The sequence below is a fragment of the Lissotriton helveticus genome, chromosome 11 (assembly GCF_964261635.1).
Source record: "Lissotriton helveticus chromosome 11, aLisHel1.1, whole genome shotgun sequence".
Lineage (NCBI taxonomy): Eukaryota > Metazoa > Chordata > Amphibia > Caudata > Salamandridae > Lissotriton > Lissotriton helveticus.
In genome coordinates, this window is record NC_136072.1 from 173,613,528 (window position 1) to 173,639,977 (window position 26,450).

Genomic DNA, 26,450 nt, shown 5'->3' on the forward strand with positions numbered 1-26,450 from the left:
CCTTACATTCCATGGGATCGCATCTGTGGAACATTTTATTCCATAGGACCTTAACTGTGAAACCCTCTTCCTAGCTTTGGTACATATACATCCTTTTTCAGAAAAATCTATTTAAAAGCTTTCTGTCCTGGGTGCATCCTTTGGTCCCACAACCTCCCTCTTTTCAAATGTTCGCTTCTTTTTTCTATATAGTTAAAAAACCTGCAATTATTCTCGAAGCTTGTCACATTCCACTGTCAGTGTAACACGAAAGAAACATGACACATATCACAATGGCAGACTTTGTACATCCGAAAACAATTACAATGTTCAAAGTTAGAAGAACCCTTTAGAGCACTTTAAGGGGAAGCGGTAATTATCACGTCAAGCTCCAAGTGCTGCCAGATCAGGCCACGTGCGAAACTGACAGCGACAGAGATCAGTGCTCACAGTTAAAAGAGTGAAGGAGACAAAGAAGAAGGACTAAAAGAGAACGCAATGAAAATAAATTTCTCTGCACTCCTGTGGGGGACGTTTTATAATTAAAACAAGAGACGTCTATCTATCTATCTATCTATCTATCTATCTATCTATCTATCTATCTATCTATCTATCTATCTATCTATCTATCTGTCTATCTATCTGTCTATCTGTCTATCTGTCTGTCTGTCTGTCTGTCTGTCTGTCTGTCTGTCTGTCTGTCTGTCTGTCTGTCTGTCTGTCTGTCTGTCTGTCTATCCGTCTATCTATCTATCTATCTATCTATCTATCTATCTATCTATCTATCTATCTATCTATCTATCTATCTATCTATCTATCTATCTATCTATTGTAGCGCTCTAGTGCTCCGAGGGTCTCTCCTGAGCCCCGGAAGCACTAGCACACATTGTTGCACTTTCTGGCCAGGCGTGGCCAGAGAGATATAAAATAAACGGGCGGAAGTGGCACGGCACTTTTCCGTCCAGACCAGCATTGCGTCTGCGTGTCCCCTCTGTGTGTGTGTGCCACGCATGTATGCTGTGACCCCCAAGGCCTACGGGGTGTCCGTCCCCACACTGGCGACGAGGGTGGGATGCACCTAAACCCACAAAAGAAACAGCGGACGGAGGCGCTGAAGACGCCGAACCCCGAAGCGGCCTAGACCGCCGGCCCAGCACCAACACGAGGGACCCAGCGACGAGAAAAGAAAGAAATCGCCTACCGGTAAGCAGCGTATGCAAGGAGCTGCGTGGGGACCGGCATCGGCGACGCTCTGAAGCAAGGCGAGAGAGCGCTGGAGGAAGGCCCGGCCGGCCGACTGGAAAGTGCGCGCATGCGCAGACGAGTGAGGCCGACACAGGCTTCAAGCCGGCATCGCGTGAGCACGCGAGCAGAAGAAAGGCAGCACGCAGGCCCAGCAACGCTAGACGCTGGAAGAGAGGCACCGACAGAGCGTGCACGCAGCAGTCCAAAGGGACACCGAGCCACACGAGGAGAAAAATAAAAATAAAATTAAAACAAGCACAAGGCAATCCAACTGTCCTTGCAAACACAGGACCAACAAGCACAAGGCAAGCCAAACCAGCACCAGGACAGTAATTGGGGCATTGCAGTCCAACAGTCCTAGCAAACACAGGCACAACAAGCACAAGGCAAGCCAAACCAGCACCAGGACAGTAATTAGGACATCGCCCACGCAGGCATGTCTCAAGGCCAAGGAGGAGCCACAGGAGGAGCCACCGGAGGGGCCACCGGAGGAGCCCCCGGAGGAGCCACCGGAGGTGCCCCACAGGTGGCAGCGCCCCCTATAGCTCAGGCCCCGACGCCCTCCACACACGCACAGTTACAAGCACTACCGCCTTTCAGCGAGCTGATTGACCCAGGGACAGCAGCGCCCCGATGGGCAGTGTGGCTGGGGCAACTCAACAATTACTTCACAGCTACCCGAGAGAAAGACAATGAGGTGAAGCGCTCCTTACTTCTCCACTTCGGAGGCACAGAACTATACAAGTTGTTTAGACACCTCCCCAACACAGGTGCCGCCAATGACTTTGATGCTGCCGTCAACGCGCTAAACGCCCATTTCGACCCCCAGCTGAACCCCCACTACGAGAGGTTCAAATTCAGACAAGCCAAACAACGCGAAGGGGAAACAATGGACGCGTTTCACGCACGTCTAAGAGATCTGATAAGCACGTGCACCGAAGACGACGAAAAGAAAGAAGTCACGGCTCAACTCATCCAGGGCTGTCGAAACAAACACCTACGAACATTAATCCTGAGGCAGCCGCGAATATCCCTCGACGAAATCCTGATCCTTGCACGGTCCCATGAGCTGTCTGACGCCCGCGCCACCGCGATGGAGGCGGCCCTTAACCCACACCGTGAAACAGGAACAGTGATCAAAACAGAACGGGTGGATGCTGTGCGCATGTCGAACCGAGGAAGCAGAGGTCGAGGGCCGACGCGAACACGACGCCAAACGCCGTGCGGCTACTGCGGCAGGGATGAACACACCCAAGATGGCTGCCCAGCACGTGGAAAGACGTGTTCCAAATGCGGCATTCCCAACCACTTTGCCAGCGTGTGTAGAGGAGGGCCCCGAGGACGGAACCCTTCGGGGAGGCGATCAGCAGCAGGAGCAGTCAAACAACTGTCACTAGATGAGCACTCAACGTCACGCTCCACTAGGTCACACAGATCACAGCAACCGCAGTACGATGACTCATCTACAGACGATGAAGACGAGTGCTATTTCGTGTCTTTCGTCAAGGAGCTGAAGAGAAACCGACGACCGCAACCCAGGTGCCAGATACAGATCCACGGATCGCCAGCGATCGGAGTCATCGACACCGGAGCCACGGTGAATGTGATGGGAATTCAGCATTACAAGGCACTAAATCCGAAACCCACACTCGTTCCCTCCAAAGCCAGGATTTTCACTTATGGCAGTCAGGATCCCCTCCCACTGCGAGGCAAGATGGTAGTGCAGGTCCGGGCAGAAGACCAGGAAGTCACAACCACGTTCCATGTGATCGACAAAGAGGCCGACCTGTTAGTAGGGAGCAACACGGCGGAAGACCTAGGCCTCATTGCCTTCGCAAACGCAGTGCGAGCGCTGCAGGTTGAAGACATCCTCCTAATGTTCCCCAAGCTATTCACAGGCCTTGGCACCATCAAGCACCCACCCATCAAGCTCCACATAGACCCCACGGTGCAACCAATTGCACTCCGACACCGGAGAGTACCATTTCACCTGCTTGCCGCAGTCGAGCAAGAACTGAACCTGCTAGAAACACAAGGAGTGATCGAGAAGGTGTCCGGACCAACGCCATGGGTGTCCCCCATGGTCATAGCTGAGAAACCGAAACAACCGGGAAAAATCCGAATTTGCATTGACATGAGGATCCCTAACAAAGCCATTCGCCGTGAACGACACCTCACACCTACAGTCGACGACATCCTGACTGACCTGAACGGCGCCCAATGGTTTTCCAAACTGGACCTCAATGCAGGATATCACCAGCTGAGGCTAGCTGAGGAAAGCCGATACATCACAACCTTCTCGACGCACCTTGGATTGAGACGTTACAAGAGGTTGAACTTCGGGATCTCATCTGCGGCTGAGATCTTCCAAAACACTATCAAAGAAATCCTCTCTGGGCTGCAAGGGGTGCTGAACGTCAGCGACGATATCCTAATCCATGCCAAGACGAGCGAAGAACACCACCACCGGCTAAAGGCGACGCTACATAGGCTGGCACAGTATGGCGTAACCCTCCACAAAGACAAGTGCCAATTTTTCAAAAGTCCATCGAATTCTTCGGCTACGTGTTCGGATCTGAAGGAGTCGCTGTTGACACACGCAAATCAGTGGCTATCAAGAATGCCCCTGCACCCACCACGGCGTCGGAAGTGCGCAGTTTCCTGAGGATGGCGCAGTACTGTGCGAGGTTCATCCCCAACTTGGCCACAATTGCGGAGCCATTGAGGAACCTAACGAAGAAAGAGAACGCATGGCGATGGACAGAGATCGAAGCCAAAGCATTCGACCAGATAAAAACAGCACTGCTAGACAGCACCACGATGGCCTACTTTGACACCTCCAAACCCACCGAAATAGTAGTAGACGCCAGCCCGGTTGGTCTAGGAGCCCTGATATCTCAAGAAACCGAACCCGGCACATGGTCGCCGCTAGCATTTGCGAGCAAAGCACTGACCTCGACTGAATCAAGGTACTCACAGGTCGAGAGAGAGGCCCTGGCAGTGAAGTGGGCATGTGCCCATTTCCACTTATACATCTCAGGACACCCATTCCGCATGATAACAGACCACCAACCTCTGATACCCTTGTTCAAGGGCACCGCTCCTCATCCACCCCCGAGGATAGAACGTTGGGCAATCCAAGTGCAGCAGTACCAAATGGACCTCGCTTACTGCCCTGGGGCAAAGAACCCCGCAGACTTTCTATCTAGACATCCCGGACCAGAGGAGTGCCGACACACAGAACTTGAAGGCCCCACTGAAGACTTTGTAGACATGCTGTCAGCTGCCTCGTGCCCACAAGCCCTCACAGCAGACGCCATCGTCCCTGAGTATGTGAAGGACGTGGTCGTCCAGCGAGTGGCAGATGCCATACAGTCGGGGTCCTGGGAGAACTTCCTGCGAAATGTCAGCACGTGGAGCGAGGAAGACCGTGCACGCCTGACACAATTCTGGAGAGTGCGACATGACCTGAGCCAGGCAAGCAATGGCCTCATCCTCAGAGGTCACCGGGTGATCATCCCCAAGACTCTACAAGAAAGGGCGACCGTCCTAGCGCATGAAGGACACCAGGGCACCCGCCGGATGAAGGCCAGGATGAGAGAGAAGGTCTGGTTCCCAAACCTCGAAGAAGCTGTTGACACCGTGGTGCGCCAGTGCCGAGCATGCCAGATAACCAGCTCTGCGGACGCTCCCGCGCCAATCATCACAGAAGAACATGCCCCGTCGCCGTGGTCGTGGCTCAGTCTAGACTTTGGAAGTTTCCCGGATGGGAGAGTCACTGTCGTGCTGATTGACAATTACACAAAGTACCCGATTGTAGATCTTGCCACTTCAACTAGCTTTGCCAACATCCGACCACTCCTGAGTAAGTCCTTTGCCATGTTTGGAATTCCTCTTGTCGTCAAGACAGACAATGGGCCCCCATTCCAGGGGAGTGAGTTCCGAGAGTTCCTCCACAACCTGGGCATCCGGCACCACCGAATCACGCCCCAATGGCCCCAAGCAAACGGGGAGGTGGAGCGGTTCATGAGGACAACCAACAAGATCCTGCGAATCGCCACCGCTGAAGGTAAAGACCCAGAGGAAGCTCTTCAACTGTTTCTACGGGAATACAGAAGCACACCCCACAGCACCACGCAACAGTCACCGTGGGCGCTGATGTTTGCCGGACCAAGAAGAGACCTTCTTCCCATGGCCGACAACTGGGCACCAACACCCTACTTCCCTGGGCGCACTCAGGAACGGCGAAGGAGAACGAATGAGAAAGCAAGCCACAAAAGGCGTGCTCAGTCCCGAAATGTGATACCAGGTGAGACTGTGCTAATCCGGACCAGAAGGCCCGGAGGGAAATTCAACACAATGTTTGAGCCAGAGCCGTGGGTTGTCAAAGAAACGCGAGGCACTGCGGTCACAGCTCGCCGGGACGGAGAGGAAGTAACTAGGAATGTCTCCTGGTTCAAAAAAATACCGGCTGCTCGACAGTGCACCCCTGACCAAGCAGAACCGGCAGGAGACGAGTCTGAGACCGGGGCCGGAAGGTCCAATGATGAAAACACACCTCTGAACACTACAGACCAGGGCGAAGCAAGCATTTCAACATCCAGCCCGAGAGCTGATCAGGTACCAACCCGAGGACGATGGAGGTATGATCTCAGACCTAATCCAAAGCCAAGCCAGAAGCTGGCTGATTTCAGATGCTGAACTATACGTACTTTTGTTTTCAATCCAAGTTTTCAAAATCCAAGTTGGGAAGGGATGTAGCGCTCTAGTGCTCCGAGGGTCTCTCCTGAGCCCCGGAAGCACTAGCACACATTGTTGCACTTTCTGGCCAGGCGTGGCCAGAGAGATATAAAATAAACGGGCGGAAGTGGCACGGCACTTTTCCGTCCAGACCAGCATTGCGTCTGCGTGTCCCCTCTGTGTGTGTGTGCCACGCATGTATGCTGTGACCCCCAAGGCCTACGGGGTGTCCGTCCCCACATCTATCTATCTATCTATCTATCTATCTATCTATCTATCTATCTGTCTGTCTGTCTGTCTGTCTGTCTGTCTGTCTGTCTGAGAAATAAACTCCTCCTTCCCTCACTCTTCGATAACGGGGGCTCCGCAGCGCATTTAGAGGAGTAGAATAAATGGTGTGTAGCGCATAGGACATTGAAATAATCTGGGCGCTAAATGAGCATCCAGTAGCATCCAGTAGATCTTAGGTACAATTGATTCAAATGTAGGGGCGCCACCACGAGTCACGTGACCATTGTCTGGACTGACTGAAGTGGTGTCAACATATGCATTGGGCGTCTAGATTTGAGATATTCACGTAATCAGATGTGACTCCTGTGGTAGAAGTAAAGGTAAAGGAATGAAAACTGAATCTCAGCACCTCAAGCAGTGCAAACAAAAAACAACTGATCCGGAAGTTACCTTCACTTTATCAGGGATATATATATTTTTTTTTTATTTATTTAATGCGATTTTATATAGCGCAAACTTTACCCGAAGGTGTCAGAGCGCTTTACATAAGAACCGGTTGCAAAACATAAGGACTTAGGATTACATGCGTTATATAAAAGATACAAACAGAAAAAATTGCAAATGTACAAGATGTAAAGTCACACAAGGAAGAGATACAAACAGAAAGTTGTGGCTCACTGGTTAGAGGAGGCAGACCTGGAAGCAGAGGTCAGCCCGGGACCAGGGTTCAATTCCCGGCTCGGCAGGGTCTTGAGCTCGGCAGGGTCTTGAGTCCTAAAATGTCCATGGACTCGACAATTCTCGCTCCGGTGCCTACTCGATTCACGGGTTCACACTCTGCGACTCTGGGCAATAGCTTGCTTAATCTCCACAACGGCCCCTCGCGGTGGGATGCCTGGCTTTCACCTTGAGGATACCCTGCCGGGGTTATCTCACAGGGGAATACCAGGACGGGTTCCCTAAGCAAGCGCTTAGAAACCGCTTGGTGATTTGCGCTATACAAATTCCTGTACATTTACATTTACAGAAAGAAAAATTGCAAATGTACAAGTAGTAAAGTCACTCAAGGAAGAGATACGAATGGATATACTCTAAGAGTCACATAGGAATGGTAGAGTACAAAGGTCTACTGCATATACTAGTGATTAGAGTTGTCTCTATATACATAGGGAAGGGATGCGAATGGATATACTCTAAGAGTCACATAGGAATTAGTAGAGAGTACAAAGGTCTACTGCATATACTAGTGATTAGAGTTGATGATGTTTGCAGAGGGTGAGGCAAAGGATCAGCCACAAAGCGCCAACTGCTGATATGTAAGACTGCTGCAAAAGCGTGTGAAATTGGTCCTATTTGCAGTATGCGGGGAGCACTTCAACTGGCAAAATTCTATTTTGCTTGCACCATCCCTGTCACAGTCATAGGGTGCTTTTTCAGTTTTTAATTTTCTGTGCATAGTAGGGCTGGGTAGTCACCCATCTCAGTGTAAAGACAGCTCAAAGTGCTTCCATTTTGTTGGCAATAACAAAAGGCTTTACTATCAAAACCACTGCCCCCCCCCCATTCCTATGGTTCTATTGAATGTCAGAACAGACAATTGAACATGCAGGAGCAAACTTGGCTGCCTATTTTCAATAGGGCCATTGACAAAGCAGCCATGTCTCAGGGACATGCCCTCATCTGGTCGAAACCTATTTGCTTAAAATGTATCTGTTCTCAAATGTCTAATTGGAAGGGGAATGGTTCCAGCATCTTGACACAGAGGCTGACCCTCTCATGATGGTTAGCAACAACTGGGAGTAAATGTGGTCAGGAGCAAGCTGCCGACCTTGGAATGACCTTGGAAGCTGGAACCTAAGTCCTAGCCCTGGTTTTTATGACCCTGGGCAAATGACCCTGTCTTCATGTATCTCTTTTGAATTGCAAATATATACATCATAAATATGTGAAAAAGAACTGTGCTGTGTGCTGCCCTGACCTATTGTCACCCTTCTCCCCACATCCTGGTTTCTGTACTGTGGTGTATCTAGACTCCACACACCACACTGACCTATTTATAGCACTTCAAAGCAGGCGATGATTCTGCTACAGTAAAAGTGGTCTCTGTAAAATGCTGATATGCTCCTCCTTTTAGCTTGGTCTGTGCTACATACAAATGCTGGCAAGATGGCGCAGGGAGCTATGCACTCGCCAAGGACAAAAGATTCATCCTTCCTAGGTTGGTAAATGGAGTGCCATACATTTGGTAATAGTAAAGTCCATAGGTTACAGTACGTAGAGGTGACTTACAAAGAACACTAACGGGAGCCAATTGAAAAGATGGACGGGGAAATGGGCGGAGCTTAATGCCCATATCCTAAATACTATTATATACAGGGAGTTAGGTCCTGGGACGTACGGACAGCTGGACCATATGTCAATTTTTGAAAGAAATGTAGTGCTGCCCATACATATGGTTTATAACGCCTCCTTATTTGGAGTAACAAATCACCTTTTACTTGAAGATTTGTCTGGTATTATTTATTTATACCTTGTGAATCATTTTTTAGTTAGAGAATTAGTTTATACGAAAAGACAAACCATGTACAAACAATTATTCAAACAATAACTATACAAAATTACAACACTACTACATAAAACACAAATCTAAACATTTCATATGTACATTTGCACAATATAAATGTCATATGTACATTACCAAAGTATCCAAATTTTTGATACAATTCCAATCAAGGAATAAAGAAGAAAATTAAGAAAAAATCAGGTGGAGAAGAGATGAATCAATAACATGCACAATATTAATCAGAATGAATAGACTCAATCAGTGTTTCAGTCATTCAACAGTGCTTGTCTCCATTTAACCAAATGGAGACAAGCACTGTTTACACAATATACTATGACATAAAAAGAGAACAATGGTTAGACAATATACTTTGTCTTTCAAAAGAACATATCCTATGAGACAGTTTAGGAACCTGCCTGATACACTCATTTTCGTATCTGCAGGTCCAAATTTTCCCTTGGATTATGTACAATGATGCGTCGACGTGTTTCGATGGGTATGATTATTATTCCATCTTTATCAAGATAATAGTTAGTTTGTTTCTCTTTGTATTCCTTATTGTATCGCTTGGTTTAGATGCCCTCTTGAGTCAAACTTTATAAGTGCGTTCAGTTCTTCTATTGATTAAAACTGTTTTCTATTCGATTTCTCTTCAGTTTAATGCAGATACTCTGCTTAGTGCACTCGGTATACTTATACGTTCTAACTTCCTTTTAGCCAACCAGAGGGGTGGCTTCAATTTCCTGCAGAGTGGCTACTGTATTTAAATGTCTTAATTACGTATTCACTTTCTTGTATACTCTCCCGTGTCCGTTCGTTCACGAGGGTAGAGGGGCTTTTTGATTCTACACCTCCTCTAACTTGTTCCAATCTTAAACTGCAGAGAATCACCGAGCGAATGGTAATCTTCGTGGGCGGGTAATATACATACTTATCCTACAGCCAGCACTACCGTCTCTGGGTGGAAATGGTTGTCTTAGTGTTCTTCAGTGATCTACACATCGAATGAATGTGTGGAATCAGATTGCGATTTCTATGGGAACTACAGGCCGAGCGAACTTTATTTCAAGAAGGGTTGTCATTGTGGACTTGCTTTTTCCATATGTTAGATGATGTTACATATGGCACAGGCTTTGATGCATGTGAACAGAGTTGTGGTTTGTGCACTGAAAGGAGATTGTAAACTTAACATCAGTATGCTGGGCCTAATGCATGCCTCAGTTAAAAGTGAGTTTCTTAACTTCATTTTATATCTGGCGTTAGCAATGACAAAAAAAAAAAATATATATATATATATATATATTTATGAGAAAGGAACGGCTGTTCCGAAACATGTCGGGCATTGTTTGCCACATTCTTTGGATGGAATAAACCACGTTAACCCCTTCCGCCACAGTGCTAAGGGGGCGGGGCGGGGCGGAAATGCGGCGGGCGCATGCTGGTGACGGAACCGCTCCGTCACCAGCATCGGTTGCGCTGTGCTTGTGACGGAGCGGTTCCGTCATGGCCCGCCCCGCTCAATAGAACGCTCAGCGCAGGCGCGGAATTCACGCCGCGCATGAGCGGCGAGCGGGCCAAGACGGAACCGCTCCGTCATCAGCACAGCGCACCCGCAGCTGATGACGGAGCGGTTCCGTCATCAGCATGCAAAGGGTTAAAAATGGACTTTGGGCTCGGCGCAATCTTTGATGTACTGTGAGAAGGATTGACATTTTGATGTTTTGAGGATCGCAACCTCGCCGGCTGCCCGCCGCCATTTGATGGCAGAGGTACACGCGAACACTGTTTTTGTTTTATTTATATATATACACCCCGGACCTGGCGCACTGTCGCACGGGTCCCCGTGAATCAAAGAACCTGGACTAGTTGGTTGTGCGTCTTTTGGGGGGCGCGAGGAGCCCTTTTCTTGTGGCAGACTACGTGGGACATCAGTTTCAGCGCTTTCTTTCAGCCCTGCCATTCCCCGCCAAGATACGACAAACCCAGCAGAACACTGCATGCTGGGATTTGCAGTTCATACCCACTTGGTTTACCTCAGCAGGTGACATTGATCATGGCTGGGGGGAGGAGCTGGACTTTGCACTTACTACAATAGGTGGGGCAGAACTGTGAGAGGCGTTTTCCTGTTTACAAGCTGGGCGCTGAGGAGGCCACACACGGCCGAAATGCATACGCCCGCCTGCTTTTGCTGCATTAAAGGTCCTCCGTTGTTCCCCCCAAGCGGCCTCTGACTCTTCTTTTTTGAAGGTTTTTGTACATATTTCCGCACTAATTTGCCAGTTTAGTGCTTCTGGGGCCGCCGCACGTTTGCTGGCTTGATTCCCACTGGCTGCGATGTGCTCCGGCGCATCTGACCTTGTCTCCGAGGCTTCGGATTGGATCAAGCCCACCAGCGCATCTGGGAGGAAGAAACACGGTGGCTGAGTCACTGCACTCTACCCCGGACCTGGCGCACTGTCGCACGGGTCCCCGTGAATCAAAGAACCTGGACTAGTTGGTTGTGCGTCTTTTGGGGGGCGCGAGGAGCCCTTTTCTTGTGGCAGACTACGTGGGACATCAGTTTCAGCGCTTTCTTTCAGCCCTGCCATTCCCCGCCAAGATACGACAAACCCAGCAGAACACTGCATGCTGGGATTTGCAGTTCCTACCCACTTGGTTTACCTCAGCAGGTGACATTGATCATGGCTGGGGGGAGGAGCTGGACTTTGCACTTACTACAATAGGTGGGGCAGAACTGTGAGAGGCGTTTTCCTGTTTACATGCTGGGCGCTGAGGAGGCCACACACGGCCGAAATGCATACGCCCGCCTGCTTTTGCTGCATTAAAGGTCCTCCGTTGTTCCCCCCAAGCGGCCTCTGACTCTTCTTTTTTGAAGGTTTTTGTACATATTTCCGCACTAATTTGCCAGTTTAGTGCTTCTGGGGCCGCCGCACGTTTGCTGGCTTGATTCCCACTGGCTGCGATGTGCTCCGGCGCATCTGACCTTGTCTCCGAGGCTTCGGATTGGATCAAGCCCACCAGCGCATCTGGGAGGAAGAAACACGGTGGCTGAGTCACTGCACTCTACCCCGGACCTGGCGCACTGTCGCACGGGTCCCCGTGAATCAAAGAACCTGGACTAGTTGGTTGTGCGTCTTTTGGGGGGCGCGAGGAGCCCTTTTCTTGTGGCAGACTACGTGGGACATCAGTTTCAGCGCTTTCTTTCAGCCCTGCCATTCCCCGCCAAGATACGACAAACCCAGCAGAACACTGCATGCTGGGATTTGCAGTTCCTACCCACTTGGTTTACCTCAGCAGGTGACATTGATCATGGCTGGGGGGAGGAGCTGGACTTTGCACTTACTACAATAGGTGGGGCAGAACTGTGAGAGGTGTTTTCCTGTTTACATGCTGGGCGCTGAGGAGGCCACACACGGCCGAAATGCATACGCCCGCCTGCTTTTGCTGCATTAAAGGTCCTCCGTTGTTCCCCCCAAGCGGCCTCTGACTCTTCTTTTTTGAAGGTTTTTGTACATATTTCCGCACTAATTTGCCAGTTTAGTGCTTCTGGGGCCGCCGCACGTTTGCTGGCTTGATTCCCACTGGCTGCGATGTGCTCCGGCACATCTGACCTTGTCTCCGAGGCTTCGGATTGGATCAAGCCCACCAGCGCATCTGGGAGGAAGAAACACGGTGGCTGAGTCACTGCACTCTACCCCGGACCTGGCGCACTGTCGCACGGGTCCCCGTGAATCAAAGAACCTGGACTAGTTGGTTGTGCGTCTTTTGGGGGGCGCGAGGAGCCCTTTTCTTGTGGCAGACTACGTGGGACATCAGTTTCAGCGCTTTCTTTCAGCCCTGCCATTCCCCGCCAAGATACGACAAACCCAGCAGAACACTGCATGCTGGGATTTGCAGTTCATACCCACTTGGTTTACCTCAGCAGGTGACATTGATCATGGCTGGGGGGAGGAGCTGGACTTTGCACTTACTACAATAGGTGGGGCAGAACTGTGAGAGGCGTTTTCCTGTTTACATGCTGGGCGCTGAGGAGGCCACACACGGCCGAAATGCATACGCCCGCCTGCTTTTGCTGCATTAAAGGTCCTCCGTTGTTCCCCCCAAGCGGCCTCTGACTCTTCTTTTTTGAAGGTTTTTGTACATATTTCCGCACTCATTTGCCAGTTTAGTGCTTCTGGGGCCGCCGCACGTTTGCTGGCTTGATTCCCACTGGCTGCGATGTGCTCCGGCGCATCTGACCTTGTCTCCGAGGCTTCGGATTGGATCAAGCCCACCAGCGCATCTGGGAGGAAGAAACACGGTGGCTGAGTCACTGCACTCTACCCCGGACCTGGCGCACTGTCGCACGGGTCCCCGTGAATCAAAGAACCTGGACTAGTTGGTTGTGCGTCTTTTGGGGGGCGCGAGGAGCCCTTTTCTTGTGGCAGACTACGTGGGACATCAGTTTCAGCGCTTTCTTTCAGCCCTGCCATTCCCCGCCAAGATACGACAAACCCAGCAGAACACTGCATGCTGGGATTTGCAGTTCATACCCACTTGGTTTACCTCAGCAGGTGACATTGATCATGGCTGGGGGGAGGAGCTGGACTTTGCACTTACTACAATAGGTGGGGCAGAACTGTGAGAGGCGTTTTCCTGTTTACATGCTGGGCGCTGAGGAGGCCACACACGGCCGAAATGCATACGCCCGCCTGCTTTTGCTGCATTAAAGGTCCTCCGTTGTTCCCCCCAAGCGGCCTCTGACTCTTCTTTTTTGAAGGTTTTTGTACATATTTCCGCACTAATTTGCCAGTTTAGTGCTTCTGGGGCCGCCGCACGTTTGCTGGCTTGATTCCCACTGGCTGCGATGTGCTCCGGCGCATCTGACCTTGTCTCCGAGGCTTCGGATTGGATCAAGCCCACCAGCGCATCTGGGAGGAAGAAACACGGTGGCTGAGTCACTGCACTCTACCCCGGACCTGGCGCACTGTCGCACGGGTCCCCGTGAATCAAAGAACCTGGACTAGTTGGTTGTGCGTCTTTTGGGGGGCGCGAGGAGCCCTTTTCTTGTGGCAGACTACGTGGGACATCAGTTTCAGCGCTTTCTTTCAGCCCTGCCATTCCCCGCCAAGATACGACAAACCCAGCAGAACACTGCATGCTGGGATTTGCAGTTCCTACCCACTTGGTTTACCTCAGCAGGTGACATTGATCATGGCTGGGGGGAGGAGCTGGACTTTGCACTTACTACAATAGGTGGGGCAGAACTGTGAGAGGCGTTTTCCTGTTTACATGCTGGGCGCTGAGGAGGCCACACACGGCCGAAATGCATACGCCCGCCTGCTTTTGCTGCATTAAAGGTCCTCCGTTGTTCCCCCCAAGCGGCCTCTGACTCTTCTTTTTTGAAGGTTTTTGTACATATATATATATATATATATACATACATAAATATACTTTCTTAAAGGGGCTTTCAGCCAGCTTTCATGCTCAATTAGTTTGTTGGTGTGTCAGTCACATTTTGCTTCCACCCACTACAGCATGGGGCAAGCGTATCAGCTCACTTCAGCCACTGAATAACTTAACTTTGAGTGATTGCATTTTGCTCTTACAGAAGGGGCATATCGCACACAAGCTAGATCTCTTCTGTGCCATTGTTTTGTTTTAGTACATTACTTTGATGTTGCCTTTGCGCTAAGAGTCTGATGTGACTGCAGGAATATTTATACCAGATGTGAGCACTGGCCGTATTATTTCCTGTCTCCTGCCAATGCTGTTGTAAATTCCTTTTGGGAAAGTCCTTTGTTTATCTGACTTTCTCAGATAAACAAAGGACACTCCAGAGGAATTTCTCAGCATAACAGATTGCGTCCATTGAAACTGTACTGTATTAAGTTATTGAAAGCTTCAATATTATACATTTGAATTCATAAGCAGGCAACTCCTCAGAACATGTTTATTCTGGACTCAATTACTTTAATGGTTGTTTAATAAACGTTACCCAGGAAGAATGCGTTTATCATGTTTAATTTTCTTTCTTTCTTTCTTTAATGTTTTCAGTACTCTTTTCTCCCTTTTCTTTCCTTTCCTTTCTTCATTCATTCTTTAATGTTCCTAGTGGCCCTCCCTGACTCATACTATATTCTGCGCGCTGACCGCCCCGAAGGGAAGGTTGGAGGCGGGGTGGCCTTAATCGCCCGCTCCGACCTCAAGTTCCTGCTTCTATCATTCCCGTCTATCACCGCTTTTGACTTTTTAGTCGCCCGATCCACCTCCTTTGCGGTTCCACTCACTTGTGCACTCTTCTACCGCTCCCCCCAACCCATGCCCCATTTCATTTCCGCAATACAGGAGCTGCTGGCAACCTTGGTGGTCAACAATTCCTCTGTCCTGGCTTTAGGTGACTTCAACTTTTGGCCCGACGACCCTCATGAAGACCGTATGTCTAAAGATTTTACAGAATCACTCTGTAACCTGAATTTCACCTCACATATACACTTCCCCACTCCCACTCACGGCCACACCTTGGATCAAGTATGGTCAAGCAATTTATCCATCTCCTCTCCCCTAGTCTTCCCTTGTCCATGGTCTAACCATTTTACCATTTCCTTTTCTCTTGATATAACTATGGTTGCTAATCTTCCCCTCCCTAGCAATACTTGGGCCCGTAACTGGAACCATGTGGATCTTGCCACACTCTGTTCCCTCCTCTCTGCCTCACCCCCCAACCTAGCTGACGTCTCTCTTAACTTCCAGGCTGCCGCCATCAATAGCTGGCTCTCCATTACCTGTGATCAAGTGGCCCCCCTTAAACGGGTTAGAACTTGCCGCCCTCACGAAGCCAACAGATGCTTTAATACTGCGCTCAAAGATAAAAAAACTTGCACTTAGACAGGCGGAGCGCCATTGGAGGCGCGGCTACTGCCCTGCTTTAAAATTAAAATACACTACCCTACTCCAGGATTATAAGAAAGCCATCCTTTTTGCAAAATCAGAACACTTTTCCTCCAAGATTCTCCTTGCAGCAAACAAATCTAAAGAATTTTTTACCATTGTTCACGATTTAGCCACTTCTGACAGAGTCACCCCCAAGCCAGTTCCCTCACAATTCCTCTGCACTTCCCTCAACGATTACTTCATTGAGAAAATTGCCATCATCAAGCTCAACATTTCTCCGCCCTCCCCTTCCTTCCTATGTCCCCAACCTCCGTTGAATACCTTTTTTTTAGATCAATTTACCCCGATCTCTAAGGAAGTCTTCCTTACTTTGCTCAGGAAAGTTAAATCAGGGTCCCCCTCTGATAGCTGCCCGGCCCAAATCCTGAGAGAGATCTTCTCCACTTGTCCTGAGCTCCCATTAACCCTTTTAAACAACTCTCTCATTCAGGGAACTGTCCCTGACCTGTTTAAATCAGCCAAAGTCATTCCCATACTAAAAAAGCCAGGCGCTGATCCTACCTCTCTTGTCAATTTGCACCCCATTTCCCTACTCCTGTTCCTGGGAAAGATTCTGGAGAGCCATGTCACTACCTGCCTCAGCACCTTTATCGAGGAGAGTCACTTCTTAGCCTCTCATCAGGCAGGCTTCCGTCCCTCACATTCCATGGAATCTGTTGTCCTCGCTGTTCTGGATGAGCTCAGAGGAAGTGCTGACACCAACTCCCCTCAGGTGCTCAGCCTTCTCGACCTGTCCGCCGCCTTTGACACGGTCGACCATTCCATCCTTCTCGACCCTGTCAGGGGCGCCGGTATTCAAGGACCAGCTTTGGCCTGGCTCACCTCGTTCCTTGAGAATCGTACACAGGCTGTTCAACTGGCGGGCTTTTCTGCTCCCATCCGCTCTGTCCACTGCGGGGTTCCCAGGGTTCCTCTCTTTCCCCTCTCCTCTTCAACCTCTACGTTCTTCCCCTCATATCTGCACTACAGCAAATGGAGGTCACGGTATTCAATTATGCCGATGATCTCCAGCTCATCTTTAACCTTTCTCCTTCCCCAGCCTCAATTCTTAATTTCCAAACTATTATGATTTTTATTAGTGACTGGATGAACGGCAATCATTTAAAACTAAACCCTGACAAGACCGAGCTGGTACTTACAGGTGGTTCCCCCAGTCCCTGGAACCCTACTTTCTGGCCCCTTTCCCTTGGTCCCCCCCTTCACCTTCTACTTCTGTAAAAACCCTAGGAATAAAAGTCAGCAAGGACCTCACTATGCGCTCCCAGATCAGCACTGTGATTTCTTCATGCTTCCTGACCTTACGGACCATACGAAAAATCTCCCGCTTTTTCACTTTTCCTGCCCTCAAGATCATTCTCCTTGCCATGATCATCTCACGCCTCGACTATGGCAACGGCCTGTATGTAGGTGTTCCAGCATATTAACTCCGACGCCTACAACTTATTCAAAATCAGGCTGCTCGACTGATCTACAAACTTCCCAAGTTCCATCACGTCACTCCGCTGCTAAAAACCTTGCACTGGCTGCCCATCCTTGTGCGATCTCTATTCAAGATGGGCTGCACAATCTTTCTGGCTCTGGCTGGTACTGCCCCAGCCTTTGTCAACTCCAAAATTAAGGCTTACGCCCCCGCCAGAGACCTGCGCTCATCTTCCCAGTCCCTCCTATGCGCTCACCTCTTCAGGAGGAAAAAATTTGGAGGCATGAGGTTCTTTACCCTGGCTCCTCCCTTCTGGAACGCCCTTCCCTTTTCCATCAGATCTACTTCCGTTTACCTTGATTTCCAGAAAGCCCTTAAGACGTTCCTCTTTTCCCGCGCCTTTTCACCCTAAGCAACCCCCCTTTCCCTCCCTCGGCCCCTCCGTCCCCAGCGCCAAGAAACCCCACGGTGATCGAGCGCTATATAAAACCCTTAACTTCAACTTCAACCCCCAACATTATATTACTTGAGCCCCGGGGAGGTGGCGTTCCCGGGGGCTGCAGAGAGGGGACGTTGATCTTGGGTTGACTGAATATTTCTTCAGTTAAATTTCTCTTTGATGCAATCTCATGGCTAAGTTCATCTAAGGGTTCCATACATTCCAACATTATGAAACATCAAAGAGGGAGATTTTGCAAAAAATATCTGGGGACTTTATTTTCCCCATTGAAGTACACTGACGCAAAGGCAATTTTAGGCGGGAGACTGGTAAAATAAAGCCATTTTTGGCCTACAAAATGGTGAGTTTGCCACCTGAATCGGGTCTGTTGGCATGCGTGGTGTTCTTAGAGAGAATGCAGATAGAGAAATGTTAGTGAATGTCTTGCAACAAGGGGAGAGTAGATGACATCTCCTCACAAAGATTGTCTTTGTGTTACTACTAGATAGCTTAGTAGTCATAACGGGACACACAACTTCTGTCTGTTAGCGCTCTAGTATTACAGCTCCATCCGAGGGAGGAGACCGGTAGGCACGTGACCTGATATGTTACAGGAAGAACGTTCTGTTATGTCTTGTCTCTCTTGTCCTTTCTCTATGTCTGCTTGAGTGATGTCAGAGTGCTGAGTATGTGTGATGCCTATGGAATGTGTGGTGTGTGTTCCATACCAGTCACTTGGGGAGCGCCTTCCAGATGGGCTGAGCTAGAGCCATCATGATCCTGGAGGGTGCAACCTGTTGTGTCACCTCTTACTAGTGAACAGGATTGAACTTAGAGGTTTATTTACAATGTGTGGATGTTATCATTATAAAATTGACAACGAATGACAGCAGACTTTAGACTCAGAAGAATGTCAAGCTCCTTCTAAGAGAAGGAAGATGACTACACTCTACTGGTGGCAAGAGTCATCTGGCAGCCCAGGAAAGCACCTAGAAGCAGTGCACAAGAGGATGCAGCACTTGGAATAAGTTGGGTCTGGGTGTACTTCAAACAGCCTCTGTGGGCCAAGGAGAGAAAATTCAGAGCATACATACACCTGCGTGGGTATCATCAGCAGGGGCCGGGCTAGCCAGTAAACTCAACATGCATTATCAGGTGGGAGCAGGCCCCTGCCAGCACACATAGTGTTGGCATAAGCAGATAAAACAAGCATTTGCAATGCAATGGTCTCGGCATCATTAAAGGTAGAGCAATTGGCATTGCTCATGACATTTCTTTTTGACAAAACAGAAAATTTAAAATATTCACAATAGACTACCTCTGTCCTTTTCCTCATCTTCAAGTTGCCCACCCCTCTCAACTCCTCTTTTTTAATACTGTTGAATAATGGAAACCGAAAGCAAAGAGTTATTACTGCAATAACCCAAAGACTACACCAAGAATAACTATAATTAAATTAACTATTATCAAAAGTAAGATGTATTTTAAAGTAAATGGGAACTAAAGATGTGCAAAAGAAAATCACGAACTGATAAAGTTGTAACATCTGAACATCTGTGAGAGGAAGAGTAAATGACCAGATTTCATTTAGGGATCTTACACAATTAAAGATATACAGGAGCAAATGTGTTCAGTTGCAAAGATGCTAATACAATATATTTATCTACAATAAAATCAGGCTCTACTAAAAACCTCCCTTTCCCTACCATCACCTAGATGAAATCTTTACCACGTGCCCCATGCGCTTGGACAGACCACGAACATAGAATTTACACAAGAATTGAAAAGAAAACACATAAAAAGATGCTTAACTAGAAAATCTTTCTACAGCATAATACAGTTTAAAGTCCAGGGAACGTAAATAATGTAGGTTGCGCAGAAACTGTAATGGGGATGACAACCATAGACTCCATATGCCTTTTTACAATAATGTATCGAATTATCAAACATATTTCATTACCGAAAACAAATGCTGGAGATCTGTTTCAGAGAAATTAAGAACACTCTCAGAGCATCAAAAGCTAAGACACTTGGACTTTGAAAGAAATGTCAGTGGCAGATGGACACGCTTTCATTTAGCAGCCAAATATACAATAACTCTTACTGCCCCCGGAATTCCGCCGCGGCCGCACCGGAAGTCAGGCAAGGTCGCCTGTGACGGGGGCGGAGCCGCGTCCGGACCGGAAGAGGAGGCAGGCGGAGGAAATGCGTGGAGCGGCCCAGGGCTCCTGCGAGCGTGGAGAGCCCCGGGGCCGACAACAGGACGTTGCACGCGTGTTGCGGGGCTCCCTTGACCAAGAGGGAGTCCCGGGATAGGAGCCGCAGCGTCAACTCTCCCTGCCGGTGCGGAGAGCGGAGTCCCCCAGATTACCACAGTAAGTTAAAGGGGAGAGGGGGGGCCGGTGCGCGCGCGCGCGCGTGTGTGTGTGTGTGTGTGTGTGTGTGTGTATATGAGTGGGGGGGTTCTGTATGTATGTGCGTACGTGAGCGCTTCTGTTTCTATGTATGCGTGTGTTGTGTGGGAGCCTCGCGCAGCGCTCGTACTAATGCGCGTGCCAGTTTAGATTCGCCTGCGCGCGGCCAGGAGTGTCTCCTGGGAAGCACGCTCGGTGACATAAGATCTCGGCGGAGACGCGCTTCCGCGCGTCTTTAGCCGAGACCTAAAAAGAAAGAATGAAGGAAAAGGAAGTGGAAGTGGAAAAAAGAGGGAGAGGATGAGAGATACAAGGAAGAGAGCAGAGAGAGGCAGAGACTAGATGGATGGAAAGGTAGAGACAGAGAAAAGAGGAAGGGCGCAGGCTGCTTTAAACATTTTTGATTTTAGTGTCCAGCCCTGATCTTAACCCGGCCATTTGTACCATTTGTACCAGACAGTGTGTTTGCCTAGGCCGATTTAAAACATCTATTTCCTGACCAACACATACAGTGGGAGAGTAATTCATTTGATTTCTTGCATTTAAAGATACCATTTTTGGCTCATCTTTCTTTCAATTTAGTAAAGTTCTTAACAGCTAACAGTAAACCTACCATTAAAACAAGCATTTGCAATGCAATAAATCTCGCATTTACGAACGTTTGAGCTATTGCATTGTAAAGGACAATGCCTTTTTTGTGTTGTTTTTTAAATCGATAAACAAAGGACAGTCATTTACAATGCCAGAGCTGTTGCACTGCAAATCCGTTCGTTCTATAATAATAAAAATAAAAGAGTTAGGAGAGAGCGTGTCCTGTCTGCAACAGCAGGCAGGACAAAGCTATTTGAGAAAATAGTGCTCGGAGGCTGTTTTTAAACCCTGCGGAGTAACAACACACGTAACAGGGGTGTCGCCATGGGAGTTTACAACATGAGACAAGGTGGTACTAAGGAGGGACTACTAAACCTATTGACCAATGAACAGCTACAGTTTACAGTGGGCAATGCCATGTGCCAATGAAAAATATGGGCGGAGCTATAAGTCCCTACCTGAATACAGCATGCCTTGCAGAGCAGCGTATACATTGCCCGGTCTCGACCTAAAAACATATGACAGCTACTTGAAACATTTACAAGCACCTCATGCTTCGTAGAAGAGAACAGTCCATACCTCACATTTTCCGAGACATGGCTTCCTGTGCGGATCCCAGAATTCTTTGCACGGTTGCAGACACTGCAGAAACAAATCAGGATATACAAATAAAAACAAAGAAGACACTGGTCAGCATCTGTTTTTTAATTAAAAGTATGTTAAATATAATTACATTGGAGACGTTTATTGAAATTGGCCCTACACTGGCCCCCATCCTGTCCCTTTAAATTTCTCTTGCTTAAGCCAGTACATTTTTGGTCGATGGACGATTGTCGATCCATAAGACTGACAAGTTTAGAATATATTATGTTTCTAAATCTCTTTCAGCAAGATCACGAGGCGGTATTCTTCATTAGAACATTGTGGTAAAGCTATAGTGGAACATTGTAGAATCAAAGGACACTGCTGCAGAAATATGCATCAGTTGACACATCAGACTGTTTTTTTAGATGCATGTGGGAGATTTAGAGAACATTTAACCTCATTTAAATTTTCAGGACCACTATTCATAATTTCAATGAAAACACCATGAGAGGAAAGTGTTGGTACATCAAACCCAAAGAGAAGATTTACTTTTAGACATAGTGAAAAAGACATAAAAATCACAATTCTTGAAATCAGTGTCACACTACCAATAAATAATTTAAGTTGTGACTTAGTCCTTTGATATGACCCTCGGCCATCCACTGGCTATCAGTGGAAAGTCCACAATTGTGTCAGTAAAAAGATGGGACTGCCTTTTCATAACAAAATGCTGTGACTGCCCCTCATTTCAGATTTACAACAGCAACATTTTCCAAGAGGGAAGGTACTCCAGGGTAGATATTGACCGGGGGTGGAATAGGGTCCTTAACTTCACTAGGGGTGGAGGGCTCTGACTCCACCCCAAGTAAATACTTACTTGGGAATCCCATCTTCCCTGGATAATATTGCTTCTCCATGGATAATGTAAGCCATACATGGTGATGTTCATGAAATGATTCATAATCAGCAACAAGCTATTTGTGAACACAGACCTTATAGGGAAACTTGATACAAGGGTCTATATACCAAGACATTCCCCATTATCATACATCAGATATTCTATTCACAAAGAAAATGTTCCATAGCACAATCAGTCTAAATTTATCTCTTCACAATAAAGTTGATGCAGGGTCGGTTCAATGTCAATAACCACGATCGCATGCGGCTTTGGAATGTCACATGCACCTACAATAATGCAATGTATACCGAAATTAGGAAGCTATTGGTTCTAGCAATTGCACCCAAGACCTGGGATGACATCCCCATGATTATCACGACCACCACAATCCTGCTCCAATTTAAGAAAGTAGCACAAAACAACTGATGCACAGAATGCGGAACAAATTAAAAACATTCACCCCCAGTCACGGATCTGGGTTTAATCCATCTTTCTTTTGCTCGCCACACCCCTCCAGCTTGGACCCAGCCAAATGCAAATCATTCTTGACCCTGATCTCCATGGGTACAGACCAGCCCAAACTGCCACCCAGGTACTCCCTGGACCAGAAAGAAAGCATCCTGGGACTGGTTTCAGGGTATCACCCATCATCAGCTCGGCTAGCTTGAATCTACTGGTGCAGCGAGCATGGGGCCACGTCTGGTCATGCCCACCCCACTTAGGGTGAAAAAATAGTACAAAACAACTGATGGACGGACGGCGGAACATATCAAACATTCACCCTCAGTCACAGATCTGGGTTTAATCCACAATTCTTTTGCTTGCCACGCCCTTCAGCTTGGACCCAGCCTTGTGCAACTCCAGGAGCGGCCCGTGCAGGTAAGGGCGGTGGAGGGGGGCGGGGGGATTCGACAGACAATGACGAGGGAAAATTAATTTTACCTTGTCGTTGTCTGTCGAATCCCCTCCACCTTCCCCACCGCTCTTACCTGCACAGGCAGCTCCTGTGCAAATCAGCCTTGAACCTGCTCCTCATGGGACCAGTCCAGCCCGAACTGCCAGGCCAGGTCCTTCCTGAACCGGAAAACAAGCATCCTTGGACCGGTTTTTGAGTGTCACCCCATATCAGCCAGACTAGCTTGAATCCAGCGCTGAAGCTATTTTCAGTGTGCATGTGTGTTCCAAGCAGCTGCAGCAACAATAAATATAAATTAAGGTGGGCTGCAATCAACCTCTTCTAAAACGGCGCAGCAAGACCGAGGGCCCGACTGCACTATTTTATAATTTGCATGTACTTTGAACATCGAGGTGTGACCCAGAGACATCTTAAAGATTTTGGGAGTGCTGGGCCAAAAGTGTTTTGGGGGCCACCTTTCTTAACAGCTTTGAATTTATTATCCAATTTCAGCTCTTTCATGCCTTCTTTGACCAGGTCTCTGACAGTGTGCAGGAACACTCATCCAAATTCTAAATGTGTTTACATCTAATATTCAGGGATAATGACCTGTGTTGACAATATTGTAACAGCAGCAGCAAACTAATTTTACTGCAAATCATCTCGGTGACACCATTTCTCATATATGAGGTCCTGTTTTGAGCTAAAAGAAACTTTTTTATGGATGTTGCATGAAACAAACACTTTCTCTGCAAAACGTCTGTATTAAATTCACACATCACCTACATTACAAAATAAATTGAAGGAGAACTACTTAAAACAATCTATTTAGTACATATTAAAGGCCATCAGGGCAAGACTGTCTGCAGAACAGATTTGTCTCTATTAAGGGGCCCTTGAAAGGCTGGGGCCCTGGGCCAGAGCCCACTTTGCACATGCCTTAAAACGTCTATGGTGTGGCCTCAGTCTCCTTGAGGATTGCCCACGGGCTGGCTCAGTGCTGTGTCACAGCATCTGTACACATCTCTAAAATGATTGCAGAAAACAACTGAATAACTGAACACAAAGCAAAATAACAACACAACATAAACATATCAGCGCACAACACAACAAAGCGGTCTTTTAAGGGTGCAACCTAGAAATTACAGTACAACCCAACAATAACTCAATGCACAAAAAACACAACAGAGCACACCACCATCACAACAAAATGCAGCGTAACAAATACCCACAAATATTCCTGTAACGTATTTCACTTCCACAAATCTTCTTTAATAGTAGTAGGTGAAAGTTTTTTGCACAAACTACTGCCTCATTTACTATAGCGCAAGGGAAAATTGTTTTGTGATCGGGAACAAGCAAGTCCTTCTATAGGGGTCAAGGCTGATATTTTTTAAATTAAACAGGCTGTTCTGTAAAGACGATAATTTTGTGTTTACCTGTGTAGACATTTGGGGGCGTATCAGCAACAGCCGGCGATAATTATCGCTAAGCGTGCTTAGCGTGAGGATAATTATCTCCGGCTATCGCTGGATTTTATCGCTGAGATAGCACGCTATCAGCGACGCATATCTCTAAAGCGATAAAAAACCAAGCGATAGCTGCTAAATGTGCGATTATCGCTGTAATTCCAGCGATAATCGCACAGCCATAGGCGATAGCTTGATGATAGGGCAGGGCAGACTTAGTCATAAAATCCACCTTCCATTGGATTTAATGGCTAAGACAGATGGAAAGCAGGCGTAAGGAAAGTAGCGATAAGCGCAGTTAGCGCTACTTTTCTTATCGCTGTGCAGGTTAGCGTGCAGATTAATAATAGGAGAAATGTCGGTTAGCGACATTTCCCACGGTATTCTGGTGGGGAACGCCCACTTTGCATATCATTAGAGATGCAAAGCTGGGCGTTAAGGGAAAGGGCGCTGAGGCATGAGAACACACGCTAGCGTGTCTTTGCTGACGCTAAAGCAGCTATAATTCTATTGCGGCCCCTTGCTGATATGCCCCTAAGTTTCTATACATCGAGTCAAGTACATTTTTTATTGTGATGCGTTCAAAATACTCTTGATGAATAGTCCTCCCTAGAGTTTTCGAGTACTATTCTCCAAGCCATTACCATTTGATGATTTTCCAAGGCGCTCTTGACATACTTGATAAAAATAGTTAAAATGCAGTTTATCGAGCAGTAATTACCCGTCAGGCACCTGGCAGCTCGAGGCATGCAGCAGCCCAGGCCTCTGGCAGTCAGACAGACAGCCTGCCCTGCAGACTTCCGGTTCCTAGCAGCACTGACATTGAACTCAGAGATGCCTTCTAAAGGTGCCAGTGGAGCCCTGGCGGGCCTGGGGCCTGTCAGCAGCAAGGCACCGAGCCCCACCACTAAATAAAGTAATGCACAGGAATTCCAGAAATCTACAGCAACAGGAAGTGCGTCCATCAACATTAGTGACTAACATTCCACTAAATTGCAGGGCTCCTGTGGGATTCTTTCATTTCTCTGGGAGTTGTCTGTTCTGACATCTTTCTCAGCTTGTGCTAGTAAGTAAGCAATTTTATTAGGATTATAGTAAAACGTGACATTTAATATAATTATAGTAATTGTGATAAAGCATTCAACAATAACAGATATGGCGTTAATAAAATTAAAATTACACTGATGAGTTCATATTGGCATTAAAAACATGCCATGCATCTACATTAATTAATAAAATACGCCCTCATTAATACAATATAAACATGAACTTCTGCATTTTAAACCCTAATTTTCACGGTAATACATATTTTATTACTTATTGCCACAATCACAATTTCTACCCTCGGATTTACCCACATGAGGCTGGCACACCTCTGAGACTTAGTCATTTCATTGCTTCAACCACAAATGTAACAGCCAGATGGCACATGTCACTTACAGACAAGTGTGAAGCCTCATACCACGTATAAATGTGATTTTTATTGAAATAATACATATAAATAACAAGTCCTTAAGCCTTCTTTTTTTACAAACATATAACGCAAAACATATAAACATCAGCGCATAGTCGTTAGAAGGTTGCAGCAACCCAGGGCATGAACTGACAAGCACAGGGATCTTTCAGGGTGTAATTTAAAGAATTGATATTCCTTAGTTTTGGACTTGATCCGTTCCAAATGGCTTTAATATCCAACATGTCTGTTGTTGAAATTGTATTCTCATAAAGACAGATTTGACAAGTGGTTAAATACTAGAGGTAAGATATATTCCCGGGGTTTCTGTAAGTCATAATATTGTGGTAAGGAGCAATCAATTAAAACATTTTCAATATAGGATGTACATTCTGCATATTCCACCGTGTGGACCATCTCATGGACTATTTCTTTAAAGAAATCCCTTCTTAGAAAACAACATTTCCCAGGCTGCTCCCAAAAAGTTTATAAATTGCCACTGTAAACAAATCTGAATTCTTCTCTCCCTCAGAAAGCGTCCAGACTTCAAGCACAAGCTACTATAAACTAGGGCACAGATATCAGTGGGGGGCAG

General features: G+C 47.5%; 1 protein-coding gene across 1 annotated transcript in view; it reads right to left on the reverse strand.

Moving 5' to 3' along the window:
* Positions 1–26,450, reverse strand: part of LOC144791158 (anosmin-1-like) — a 200,616-nt gene that overhangs the window by 76,026 nt on the left and 98,140 nt on the right. Inside the window, exon 3 of the mRNA XM_078665813.1 lies at positions 21,135–21,197. Coding sequence (XP_078521939.1) covers positions 21,135–21,197 — 63 coding nt within the window. The remainder of the gene's footprint in view (positions 1–21,134; positions 21,198–26,450) is intronic.